Consider the following 13,225-nt stretch of genomic DNA (forward strand, 5'->3'; position numbering starts at 1 on the left):
TGATCCTATTCAACAAAAACTAATCAGGATGATCACACCAAAGCCATCCAAAGCTTAATTTATAAATATATATAGCACACTATACTGTATTTAACTGAAAGTTAGCAATAACTTCAAGACATTCCTCCCTAAAATAATTTATTTTAGAACCTTCTCTCATTGTTTGTGACCATCATATTTAAAAAATTAACAGCCACATTGGCGTAAAATTTAACGTGTTTTTTTAAACTTCAACCAGGAGGAAACCTAAATGATTGCGGTGATCCTCTGACCTTCCCTCTAGCATGTTATGGCCAAACCTATAATGGTAAGCATATTTCAAAAACAAATCCAATTTCACGGCGAAGACTCGTATTCATTTTGCTGACCTTATAACTTATACTGAATTATCATCCTTACAGAAAACTTCCCTCTTGTAAAAAAAATGTTTTGAAAATTTTAAATGATGTACAGTATCTCATGCCCTGTTACTGACACAGCCATAAAATTGGCTCTTCTTAATAATTAATTCTCCCTAGATCTCAGACAGTCAAATTACCACTTTGCAACCTTACCATATCTCGATAAACTTAGATATGATATTATTAATTTATTAAGATAAGTTAGTTTGTTCGAGGACACTGATCTGCTGTGTAAATGCTGTATTGCCTTTTAAAAAGTAAAGATTAGTTGTTTTTTTAAATTAAAGATTATTAAAAATATGATTCTCTACTTAAAAAAAGTCACTACCTATTAGTGTGAATGAGAAAAAAATTTAATTATAAATATTTAAGAATATTCATTCAAATGTAGTGTCATATATCATTCAGGCACATTGGAGTATTTATTCTGCATAAATACTTTGAATTGTGACTTATTTACTTATAATACCCATGCAATGTATAATGTCTGAATTTTTCCACAAATTTGTAATTAATACAGTAAATACAGTAAAAATCCAGTGCGCGATGAGATTATTTGCGTGTGAAATATTAATACAGGAATTTAAGATGCACAATGAATGTTTGGTGTACACATCCCTCTTGGTAGAGTGCAAGGGGAAAAATCTGCCTTTGACTGCCAGTGTTGCAAGTCTGAGGTGTAATTTTCTCCTTTACATTTCAAGTTCAGCTGTGTGGGAGGCTTGTTATTCATGCAGATGTCACAAGAAAGGCTCCCTCTCTCTTTTTCCTTCTTTCCCTCTCTCTTCCGCTCTCTCTGCATGTCTTTGCTGCCCTAATTCCTAGGCAAGTGCTGCAGTGGGCTTATTTTGTTGGCAGTCCATGCCTTATTGTTCGCTACTTCTTTAACACCTACATAATGTATTTCATTAGAATCTGCTGTCAGTCCCTGTCCGTTCCACTTCATCCCATCACTCTCATTTTTTTTTCTTTTTAAGGAGGTGGGGGCTCTTAGCACCAAATAAACAACTAGCCTGTATTCTGTTGTCATGCATCTTCCTCTGTCTCTTGTCTGTGTGTTTCTTCCTCTGCGGGGAATTCAATTATCCTGGCTGTTGTTTTATGATCTTGTCGTGACATCCGATGACGGATTCATTATCTTATCTTCTGGCGTGACAGCATAGTAGCAACAGGACCATTGTTTCCTACAGTTCTGCGATTGCAATTAGCTTTACATGTGGACTGTGTAACTCTTTCTCCATCAATTATGCTAGTCTGAAGTTTTCACTCTTTCACAGTTTTAGCCCTTGCTGGCTTTCCATCTCAATTAAAAGATGTCAAAGAAAAAAAAAAATCTTTTTGGGTAGTTAAATTAAAAGTGCAGTAGTTCTGATGGTTGTGAGGTAGAATAATTCAGAAATGTAGATAATGCTTAAATAAACAAGTATTAATCAGCAGTGCAGTAAAGAGCAATCTGGAGAATTTCCTTTTTCTCCTTTATGTACTTATTTGAGTCAGACTTCTGAACAGTTCTTTGCATTTTCTCCTCATTTCCAGCATTGACTTAAAGTCTGCTCTCTGTTATGGAGAAATAATATATAAATATACCCTGGTGAATTAATTTTTTGCATATATTTGTTTAAAAAGTGAGACTCAAATGAAAGCTTTGGGATTTATTTGCACAATGTTTTCACTTGTGTTTGACCTTTTTTTTTTTTGTTCATGAAAGGGCACGTTCCTGGATGACAGGAAGGTCAGCACACTGTAGTTGGTGAAAATGTTGCAAGAGCTTTTTTAGCTCTGTTTTAATATGGAAACTACTAACCTCTGCTGGGGTTATAAAAAGGTTGCAGACTGTCGCTGAATCTGGTCCCTTTGATCTCTGTCTTTTTTGTCTTGTTAAAAAATGCACAAAATGCAAGAAGAACCTCATATAGCACTGCAAGATAGAGTATGCTAATTTGCAGATACTGTGTGCCTTTCCCTTCATTATGTACATACTTTAATAACACTCTCTGTGTTGCAGGGAATGAGTTTGGCCATCCTGAGTGGCTGGATTTCCCTAGAGAGGGGAACAATCAGAGTTACCACTACGCCCGGCGGCAGTTTAACCTAGTGGATATGGATCACCTCCGCTACTGTCAGCTCTACGCCTTTGACCGAGACATGAACCGTACCGAAGACAAGTACGGCTGGCTGGCTGCCCCACCTGTAAGGACATCACACACTCACTGTACAGTAGGCTTTGTGTAGACACTCTCAATGACAAAATCACATGAATTTATAATGTCACAGCACATTTTTTGAGCCACATACAGAATATTTGATCATTTGTGTCCCATCCAATTGTCATAAATGATTTAGCTCATGTACGATTATATTTTCAAGAATAAATGTGTTCTCAAGCCACCATCTTTGCACACTTTTACAATTTCCCTGTTTCCACATTGGGGAGTACTGTAGTTCTCAGGCAGGTGGAGATAAATGCACCATAAAGAGAGTTCATTTTGGAAATGTCCTGTTTCTCTGGCTGCTGTCAAGGTGAACCGTAATAGATTTGACTCTCGTCCTGCAGCTTTTCTCATTGCCTGCATTTGAAGCCTGTGGGAGAAAACATTATGTTTTTCTCTTGAGGGGCTGGTAGCAAAGTAATGGGATAATGCAAATGGAGAGTGTGGCTAAATTGACAGGGATTAGAAGTGAGTCTGTGTAATTGATTCAAAAATACCCTCCCTCACATCCTCCGGAATCCGTCTCCAGATTAGAGCTACTTCACCTTGCTGCGTTAACACTCTGACCTGCATATTTCTCCTCAATAGACAGACAAATGCAGCCTGAATCAGAGAGCATAATTAGAGACATGTCTGGTTCACACGGATAATTTCTGTGTATTGGTCTATCAATCAGAAGTGTGTTCTGACTAGAACCTTTTACACCCTTGACAACTCGATGAAACAGAGCTTTGGAGGTAAGGCAAAGAAAAGCAGAGCCTGGCTGATTTCTGAGCTCCATTTTGGGGTGAATGGAAGTAAATGGTGATCCCAAAGGATGCCACTGGCAGGGAAGACGCATACATTTGGCACCAGTACTGACCTGCTACACGTTGGGTGCTGTTTTTCTTGGCTGCTTCTAGGCCTTTAATATGTGAAACCATAGTAGATGACAGCTCAACAAGGCATACTTAAGACATCATCTAATTGGGTTCTTTCATCAGCTCAAATCACGTGTAAATAATTTATCTTCGATTATACATTGGCAGTCTGAAGTTAGTCATTTCCACTATGTGGAAGTCTCACAGTGTCAAATCATTTGGCATGTGTATGGAGCAGAAAGAGCATCCATCAAATGGATCATTTCTGAATATGGGGCCTTATTACAGATACCTCTGATAGCAAGCATTTACTCTGTCGAAGTGTTTTTCATTATAAAAATAAATGGGGGCAGTAGTTACATCTAATGGAGGTGTATGTTGGTTCTCTCTCTTTTGTTGTAATCACAAAAAAGCTGATTTTGTTTTGGTTGCAGATATGTTGTAATATCTGGATAAGTTCTGTGATCATCAGAAAGATTGACCAGATTGTTGCAGGATTTTAGATAGCATATTTACAGTATGTCAGAATCACCAAATAGAACAAAATGTTTTTAAAAGATCCTGACATAATCATTCCATTGTCTCAAAAATGTATTACACAATATAAAAGGTCTTATCAACAAGTGCAGAGAAACTGTATCTATGGTGGGCACTATTTCTTTTCTTTTTTTTATGAAGTGAAAAAACACATTGCCCGCACTAATGGCCAAAGCTTGTTTTTGCACTACAGATGCATTTTATCATACATACCCATCTGTCACAGTGTGACGGTGTGATCGCTTTTATGGGACCTTAAGTTTGAGTCTGAATCAAGGCAAATTAAGGTCTACCCCAAGAAGAAGAACAAGACTATTTAAAATATGTCACTTCTTACAGTGTTTCTAATGACAGATATTAACTCCTTCAGTATATATCTTTACATGTATTTAATACATAGGATTTGATCAAACCTTACATTAGAAGTGGCAGGAAGGAAGAGATGGAGTCAGTAGGCACATGAATCAAAATAGGCATTATGTAAAACTTAACCTAAAATATTAGGTAAGTGGTCTGAAGAGCAGCTGAAGTCATAGATGATAAATCAGCTCTAGGGATTTTTGACCCTGCACTCCGGTCTCAGACAGGGCTCAGAAGCAGCTGACACAAAAATGTATTCTTTAGCGATTGATACAATATCACAAAAAGACTTTGTAGAACATCACTCACAGATAATGTCAATAACTACTCAGAGATTCTGCTGTAATAACCAGATGAGTCTGAATCCTCTGGAAAGCTTATCAATGACATTGCCAAGGTAATCGTGCTTAGTGAGAATATTCTATAGTGTAGTTCAATACTTCACTATGGTGGGAGGATCCAAGGGCATTTTGTAGTTAAAATGAGAAGCAGAAGAGGAACTGTCAGCATCTCTGCCTGTTGTCCCAAGTGTATGAACTAAGCGGGAATGGAAACATGCAGGGCCTCTGCTTAAAAATGTGGTTTGTGCCCACCTCTTTGAAGATGTGCAGTTGAGCTTCGAAAGAGCAAAGTCTGGACATAAACTGAAGCTCCTGTTATTGCAGAGATAGCATCTCTTCAGGGGTCCCTCTGTGATGAAATGTAAATAAACCAGGACAAACAAAGCCACCAGACTCCTTTGACAAACAGTCATTTTAACTTGCAGAACACGGGAGTTGCTGGTCCACCGCTGTCTTGATCGGTTAGCTTGTTCGTGTTATTGTGTAATTTTGGTGTTTTCAAGACTGTAGTTCAAATTCAAACTAATGTTCATTGTTGCAGATCAAGGCAGCAACGGTAGACCAGCAACTCCTGTGTGCTGGGAGGTAAAATTACTGTTTTTATCAAAGGAGTCTGGTGGCTTTGGCTATTTGACAGCAAGCGTACACTTAAACTGATATTGATTTTGTTTTTAGGTGGGCCTTTTTTTTATGAGGCCATGATAAGTTTTTATTCCTTCCCCATTCACAGCACTAAATTTCTAAGCTTAAAAAAACATTTACGTAAGATACATTTACTTACTGGTAATATAACTTAAAAATATCTATATTTGTAATAGTAAAAGCTGTTTGTGTATCCCAATATTTAGATTTTTGTTCGCATTATAAGATAAACTCTACAATTTGGTCACATAGCATTCTCTGCAAACCACAGGGGAAAAGTCAAATGTTATTTTTGACCTCTTATCCACCAGCAGGCTACATCTTCAATGTATTTTCGTTGTCTCCTGTCTCCCTAGAAACATAAGATGTTTGCCCGGGGGGCAAAACCAACGTTTATATCCAATTTTTCCACAAACTGCAGCTGACTTAACTTGTGTTCCAGTGAAGAAAAGGAGCAGAGAGCAGGGTTGCAGTATGTGGAAATATTGGATTTGAATTGTGGTTTCACAAAAACATTTTCATTCAGAGGTCACAAATGGAGCTACTGTAGAGATTTACTCATGTTCTCATGGCTACGTTTCACCCAAAACTGTTGTTTCAGGTCAGAATGATGCTGCGGGCTGTGACAGTAACAGAAACTTAACACACTTAGACCTAATGTTTAACTGCAAGATGTTGCCTCATATCAGTTGACCATATGTTTGCATCATAGGGTTTTTTTTTCTTCTTGGTGCACACTTGAAAATTATTAGTGAAATAATAATTTGGACATACATCAGCAGATTCTGAATATAATCACAATAATTTATTGATCTTTACCAAGTCCGTTGGTTTAATTTACATTTAATTATTTAAGTAAGAATGCACATTTTCTGTGATTATTGGGTCACAACTTGATGGATGCAGATTATATTTGTTTTCCAATGCTATAGCAGTTACAGCCATCTAGGGGGGCTTTCCATTACTCCAAATTTGTGGACTTCTCATGTAGAAATGGACCTGTTAAAAGACTCCAGACTGTCAGCTCATTCCTTAACCTCCATCCTCTCTGCCAGTCCAGTTGCAGGGGTGCTTATCTTCTCATTCAGCCGTGAATATGCTGCCCTGAAATTGGCTTGGGGAACAAGGCACTAAAAATAGGGGGTTGGGTGACATTGATAATCTCTGCTAATGACACGTTAACAGTAGCTCGCTCCACAGGAGAGTGGCGGCTTTATCATGTGCAGCTGTCTAAAGCTGACAGTGTGAGCCTCGCACTACCCTGGGCTGCTGCTTTCTGCTGATGAGCTCCACCTGAAATTTGATGTGAGAATGTTACTCAGCCTATTTGGAAATGTGTAGTCCACTGATATAATGTGCCCCATTATAAGTCTCTAAATCCAAGATGAGAAAGGTAATGACTATTCATGAAGAAATATTTAACTAGCTTTTTTTTTCTCTCCCTTCTCCCCCTCCAGGCCTTTATAAGCGCCACGCATCAAGAGGACAAGGTCATTGTGTTTGACAGGGCAAATGTGCTCTTTATCTTCAACTTCCACCCGAGTAAGAGCTTCCAGGGCTACAGGGTGGCTGTAGAAGTTCCAGGAAAGTATCCTTTTAGCTCTCATCTGTCTTGTCACTGCCCATTTCCTTCAAGGCTTCAGACATTGGCTTTCTTCTGTCACAGCACAGTGCAAACAATGTCTTTGCTGGTTTTTTCTTTAATGACTAATTTCTGAGCCTGAAAAAGTCAGTAACAACAACTATTTACTACAGACACTTACGGTTCCCAGTGGATAAAGCTCTGGTTATCTTGTAACTTTTCATCTAGCACCACCAACAAGTCCAAATCTCCACTTCTCCAGCCTGGGAACACACGTTAATTTTGAAAAACATGTCAGAAATATATAATGTAAATTTTTAAAAGGCTCAGTAATTTCCTAAGGCACCTGTAGTTTTAAGCAGATTTTACTCAAATAGACATAGTGCATTTGTTGGGGACTTTTTCAGAGTGTTAACCAGTATTAACACCAGCAGGATGGTATGTGTGGGATTGGCTCAAAATAAATTACAGTGCCCATGTTCATGGTAATGAAGAAACATGTCAGCCAGTGCAACAGTGTGGCTCACTGATGTGTGTTTAATAAGTTTTGGACAACTGTGGAGCTCCATGGCACAGAGGACTAAGTTACATCACGCTTTGACTACACAGACAAAACTTGTTTATAGGATCAGTTCGTTGTTGGTTTTGTTTTTTTCATGGGATTAGTATACAATAAATAAGATATAAAATATCAACAGACGTATCACTTTTAACAGTGTGTGTTGCACTTAGTCCTGTTATAGTATTAAATGCTATAGTAATAGGAGTTATTTAAGATAATCTTACTTGCTTATCAAGGTGAGCAAGTAGCTGATCTCCAATGAGTGTTGATCAGCTACATTTTAAATGACCTCTGAGACTCTCAGTAGCATATGCTGTGCATGAGTTTCTTAGCTTATGCCATGGGAATCAGCTTATCATCCTGGGGTCCATTCCTAACATATATACATGCATGCATACATACTGTTGTGTTATTCTATGTTTATCTTTACAGGCAATTTACAGTATATGGTTGAAGGCTGACTACAGATCACTGTACATACATGCATACATCTATACATGTACAAGCAACCTCACCAGTCACTACATAACTGTTGATAGGAGTTTGAATGTTGGACATGGTTCAAAATGAATGTACCAATAAATTTATCAGGGCATTGAAGAGACCACTCTTCTGGGCTGAGAAGTAGATCAGGGATCTAAACACTGTGCCTGACTTGTTTAAAGCAAATGTGATTTGCAAAGACCCACAGTTTTAATGGCAGTGTGTTCTCCTGAGGCTAAGACTTTTGTGATATAATTTTAGCAGTCACTGTTGAGAGGAATATGAGTCAGATGTTTATAGTGGTGTTGTTATGCTATTAGAGAGAAATAATAGCAGAGCCCAGTGATTCAGAAAGCGCTCTCTTTAGCGGCATTGGCTGTCTGTCATCCCAGCGAGCAGCGCAGAGGAATTTAATGAGTCCCACAGTTGTGATTACAGCAGGCTTAATGATCAGGGATGTGAAGGGGGACAGAAAGCTGACAGATTTGTATTTATTATAACGGACATCACTCTCTTCTGGAGCCCACTGAAGCTCATGCCAACCATTTCCCGGATGGATACGAAGCTGTGTTGCTTTTTCAGCTATGACTTAAATAATGTGATGGTGAGTCAAAACGCAGACATAGTTTGTTAGTTTTCTCTGGATGCCAGCCGTTCAAATCACTATACATGAGCAATTCTGTCTCAAATTATGATAATTCGATTGGCTGACAATGAGGCTGTTAAACAGCAGTTGTTCCTTTCATTTCTACATTATTGTATTTGTTTCATTTAGATGACTAAGCTCATGGTTCTTGCTAATTATAATGAAATGATACAGCTATGTGAAAATGTAATGAATTATCCTAAATGAAAAAAGTTTTTAATACATTATCAGCTTGATGATGTCATTGGATATTAACAAACAAGGTTTTATTACATCATTTGAAGGTGAATTGCATTTCATTTTTACATTACATTATGTGGCAATTATTTTATTATATCATACACTGTTACATAGATGTTAAGGTTATAATAACACTGCCTGCCCGAGAAGCATGATTATTACAGTAGATATAAAACAATACAAAAAGAACATTTCTAATCTCTATTGCAAGTGTTAATCAACATCTTAAAAAAGACCAAACAAACCCAAACATGTCATTAAATGTGGATAGTGAGATGGAACAATAATCATGTTTATTTGATGATTAAAAAACCACAGAAGTAACCCCTAATCTCTTAATATCATGCGTTAATTGTGAGCTTGTTTGATGTGCAATAATTGTACATTCTGCCTCGTGTTTTCGGCTCTGCCTTGATGGGGTGAATCTTGGGCGCACCACTAATAGCCTTGCTGCAGTGTCTGTAACACCGTTTTTGAGGGTTTATTTTCATTTAGATGGAACCACATCTTTTCCTCCTGGTGCTTCTTTTGATGTTTAAGGAGAGGCCTCAGACACTGGGTGGGTTGAGAGGAAATGCAAATAAATGTGAGGGCAAAGCTCTGGCTGTCATTATACAGAGAAGCAGTAAACACATAAAGGCAAATGTGCTGTGTGTGTGAGGAAGGTAAATGTGCCGTGTGTACGAGGAGATGCAGATCCTCCGATGGGAATGTGTGCAGAGGATCCAATTAGGAGAGAAGACAGATGAAAGTGCCACTCAGAGGCAGAGGAGGTAAACAAGACAAGCTCAAAGAGTCCAAAAGTGCTTTTTCATTACACTCAGCTGTCATATACTTAAACTTTCTTCCACCTGTGTGAGGGTCAGGGATGTCACAGTGGAGCCCCACACCACTGCTGTATCTGGAAATAATAGCTGAATGCAGCTGACCATGATGTTCGCCACTGAAAATGGATCCAATACAGGGTGTTATTTCCTTTGGCAATATGGAAAGTACTGTATTTCTATCAGAGGGTGAGTGTCCCTCTCCAGCAAAAACACCATCAAGTTTCCTTTTGTTGCCCTCTGTCACATGCTGGATTACTGCAGGTTAGTCTATGGATCTTCAGGTAGTTAATCTGTTTGCTTGTTAAAAAGCTTTTATTAACTTTTGTTATTTTACAGCTGAACTAAACAATAAGCAGAGCGAGTTCCAGCACTGTTTGAAAATGGATCCAGTTCTGCATAATGCTTCAGTGTTTCACTTAATTATGAGCAGAAACTCTAAGAAAAAATTGTTGTCAATGTGACACTGAAAAGAACCCAAAGTTGATGCTGTTTAGATGTGCTTCAGCTAAATAACTGCAGTAGTTTTAGTGTCTGTGGTACAATGTAAAAAGTCTGTCTTAACTTTAAAATGAATAAATAACAACAAACTTTATATAGTCATCATTCCTCAGTACCAGTCCTTAGTTGGATCCACAGTGACTGTTTGGCCTCTTCATATTTTTAGACAAGATTTTCTTTAGCTTCTCATTGTCCTCTTTTGAATGTGTGTGGTTTTTTTTTCTCTCCGCGAGGAACAGGAGAGAAAGGGAGGCGAAACACCTCTCCGAAAATGTTGGCCATTAAAATGCAGTCAACGTCAGCTTTTCGACAGGCACTCAAACCATCAGTGTTTTTTATTATTTTCTCTCTGACTTGTGGTGGACACATTCTTCAGGCACTGGGCTTTATCTGGCTGGTTAGAGTATTTGAAATCCCAGTTGGATCCCGTCATGAAAGCTGTACCTGTCAGGGCAGATTGGTCTTTGATTTACACTGTGCCAATATTCAGTTGAGATTGTGTCAGGTCATCATTCTCCTTTTCTGTCTGGGCCGTTCCTTGAATGCCGTTTGGAATAATTCAACTACAGGTGCAGTGACATGAACTAACTAGAATTTAGAATAAAATACACACCATGGTACATAGGTGGCAATGATTTACTCTGTTATTATCTAGTATGTACCACATAATATTTCAGATATCAGAATATTTCAAAAATAAAAATGTGCATCCATTTTTTTATTTTTACTTTCTACCAACGCATGCTGAAGATACATCATATTGCATGAAAAAAATTGCAGTACTTTTCTCTGTGTGTTGTAACTCAACCAGAGCTCATCCAAAGGCTTCATCTGTGATTGTAAACCAGGCAGTAGACAAATAGTGGAGCTGCTTTTATTTCAAGCATTAAAGGAAAACTACAGTTTATTATAACTTGGGTCTTATTTTTGTAGTTTTGGACGTTCAGATGATCAGCCACATTGCAAACAAGCTAAGATTTGTAATGCATAATCTGTGAATGTATAGGCTGGGAAGTTTTATTTCATGTGTTATGATAATTTCAAAAATAAAAGTATGCTCATCTGTTTTTATAAAAAAGTATGACAACGGTCTGGATCGCAACAGAGTGAAAAAACATATTCTGGAAGCTGTTAAACAGTACTTTTAGGTGGTATGCCCTTCATACAAAGTGATAGAGATCTCTTTGTTTTGAAATTAATAGTCTTTAATGGTCTCACTTTACATCAGAGTTTCAGCTGTGGGTTAGCTAGACCGCTCCCTCATTTCACTGTGACAGAAACAGTTTCTACCATTTGTTCCACTCTGATGTAACTTGCACCAGCTGAACAGAAGGCAGGAAAAAGTCAACTCTGAAAAGGCAAGATACCGTATTTCGAATGCTTACAAGGCCAAGCAACATAATTCAGATCTGCACACATGTCTCGCTCAGCTCTTGTTCACCTATGCCAGGTTGCTATTACTTTTCATGAAGCCAGAAAAAACGACTGATGGAGAAACTAAGTGGTGGCTTGGTCTGCAATCATGGTCATGGCCAGATTGTTTTCAGGTCATCAATGGCTCTAATCATCAAGCTTCAGCCTGCCTTCTTTTCTTTCTACTCATTGGGCAAAATTGATTGTGTTTCTTAAATCTTCCCCTTTATTCACAAAGGCTGTATTGATTACAATACTTTACAGCTGAACTGCGAGCGGTTGTTGCAGCCGTCTGTAGCCACTAACAAAGACGTAATCGCTCAAACCTTCCAACTACCAATTTGTGCTGGTTCTCACTTCCTGGCAGAGAAGTTTGCTGGGGAAACTATGAATTACTGTAACTATGTCTCATTTCCAGCACACTCTGTGCCATACAGATGTACACATACAGTACACATGCAATCCACAAGACAGGGAATGCACAACAAGCAGGAGCACTGTAATGTTACAAGCACACTAAATCAAATATTGCACTATTAGAATTAGTTAATGTTAAGGTTTTTATTCTGTGTATTAGGAGGATTAACCTTTGAAATTCCATATATCCTCTGCTTCCCAGAAGCATTAAAACCCCTAATAACTATCAGAAGAATATTCTTCTAAAACCGTCATAGCAGAATTAGTTTGTTCTCTCAGTAAAACACTATAGAGGTCTAGTAGAGCAGAGGAGGTGTGGAGGAGGGGGATCTTCTTCCCCAACAGAAACAATGCACAGAGCAGCACTTCTTTTTAATCATCACTATCAAAGCAGACAAGCAAGCGGCAAAAGCAGAATTTTCCCAGCTCTGGGGCAGAATGAGGCAGTGTTTGAGGATCACACTCAAACTCTGGAATATTGCCTATGGGGAGATAAGGTGATTATTCAGCCAGCCAATTAGGGGGCTGTTTGCATGTCTGCTCCTCTCTCTTGGTGTTTGTTATAGTACTGTTCCTCACAGCTCCTGTCCCTGAGAGATGGGAGTAAGTAATGCACTGCACAGATGTTTATTGGTATTTACGTTATACATGGACATCAGGGTACACATTTAGGCTACTAAACATTTCTGGTTGGCATGAGCAAGACTCAACTTGGTCTGAAAAGAAGTTTGAATATAAAAAATATAGTTATGTACATACTTGTCAAAGTGCACTTTCTTGCATTTGAAGTCCGGCTTTTAAAATGTCTTAAATATTTCTTCTGACATTAATAATGGCCTTGTAACTGATTCCAACATCCATTTTTTTACATTTTTTGTCAAGCAATGAGATGGGAACCGTACTAAATGTATTACTATACTAATACTGTCAAGCAGTTTAAGAAAGGGAGGAGGCGTTTTCTAAAAGTCTCTCAGAAAATTGTTTCTTTAGACACTTTGGGAGCTCTTTCCTAACAATTTAGATATCACATTAGACAGTATTCTTCATTTAGCTCTGCTGAAGGGCATAATTCATCATGTAATCGATTTGATCCTGCACTTTCGAAAAAAGGTGGATATATGCTGAAGCCTTCACTGGAGGATATGGCTTGATTTACATATCATATTTCATGCAATGTCTTTCCATTTCTCTTCCTCTTCAAGAACA

General features: G+C 38.2%; 1 protein-coding gene across 1 annotated transcript in view; it reads left to right on the top strand.

Annotated features, from left to right (window-relative positions):
• Positions 1-13,225, top strand: part of gbe1b (glucan (1,4-alpha-), branching enzyme 1b) — a 79,363-nt gene that overhangs the window by 52,230 nt on the left and 13,908 nt on the right. Inside the window, exons 13-14 of the mRNA XM_035679571.1 lie at positions 2,407-2,591; positions 6,809-6,939. Of these exons, the coding sequence (XP_035535464.1) occupies positions 2,407-2,591; positions 6,809-6,939 (316 nt within the window). The remainder of the gene's footprint in view (positions 1-2,406; positions 2,592-6,808; positions 6,940-13,225) is intronic.

The sequence above is a fragment of the Morone saxatilis genome, unplaced genomic scaffold, assembly GCF_004916995.1.
Source record: "Morone saxatilis isolate NCDOM2014 unplaced genomic scaffold, NCSU_SB_2.0 Contig8, whole genome shotgun sequence".
NCBI classification, from domain to species: Eukaryota; Metazoa; Chordata; class Actinopteri; family Moronidae; genus Morone; species Morone saxatilis.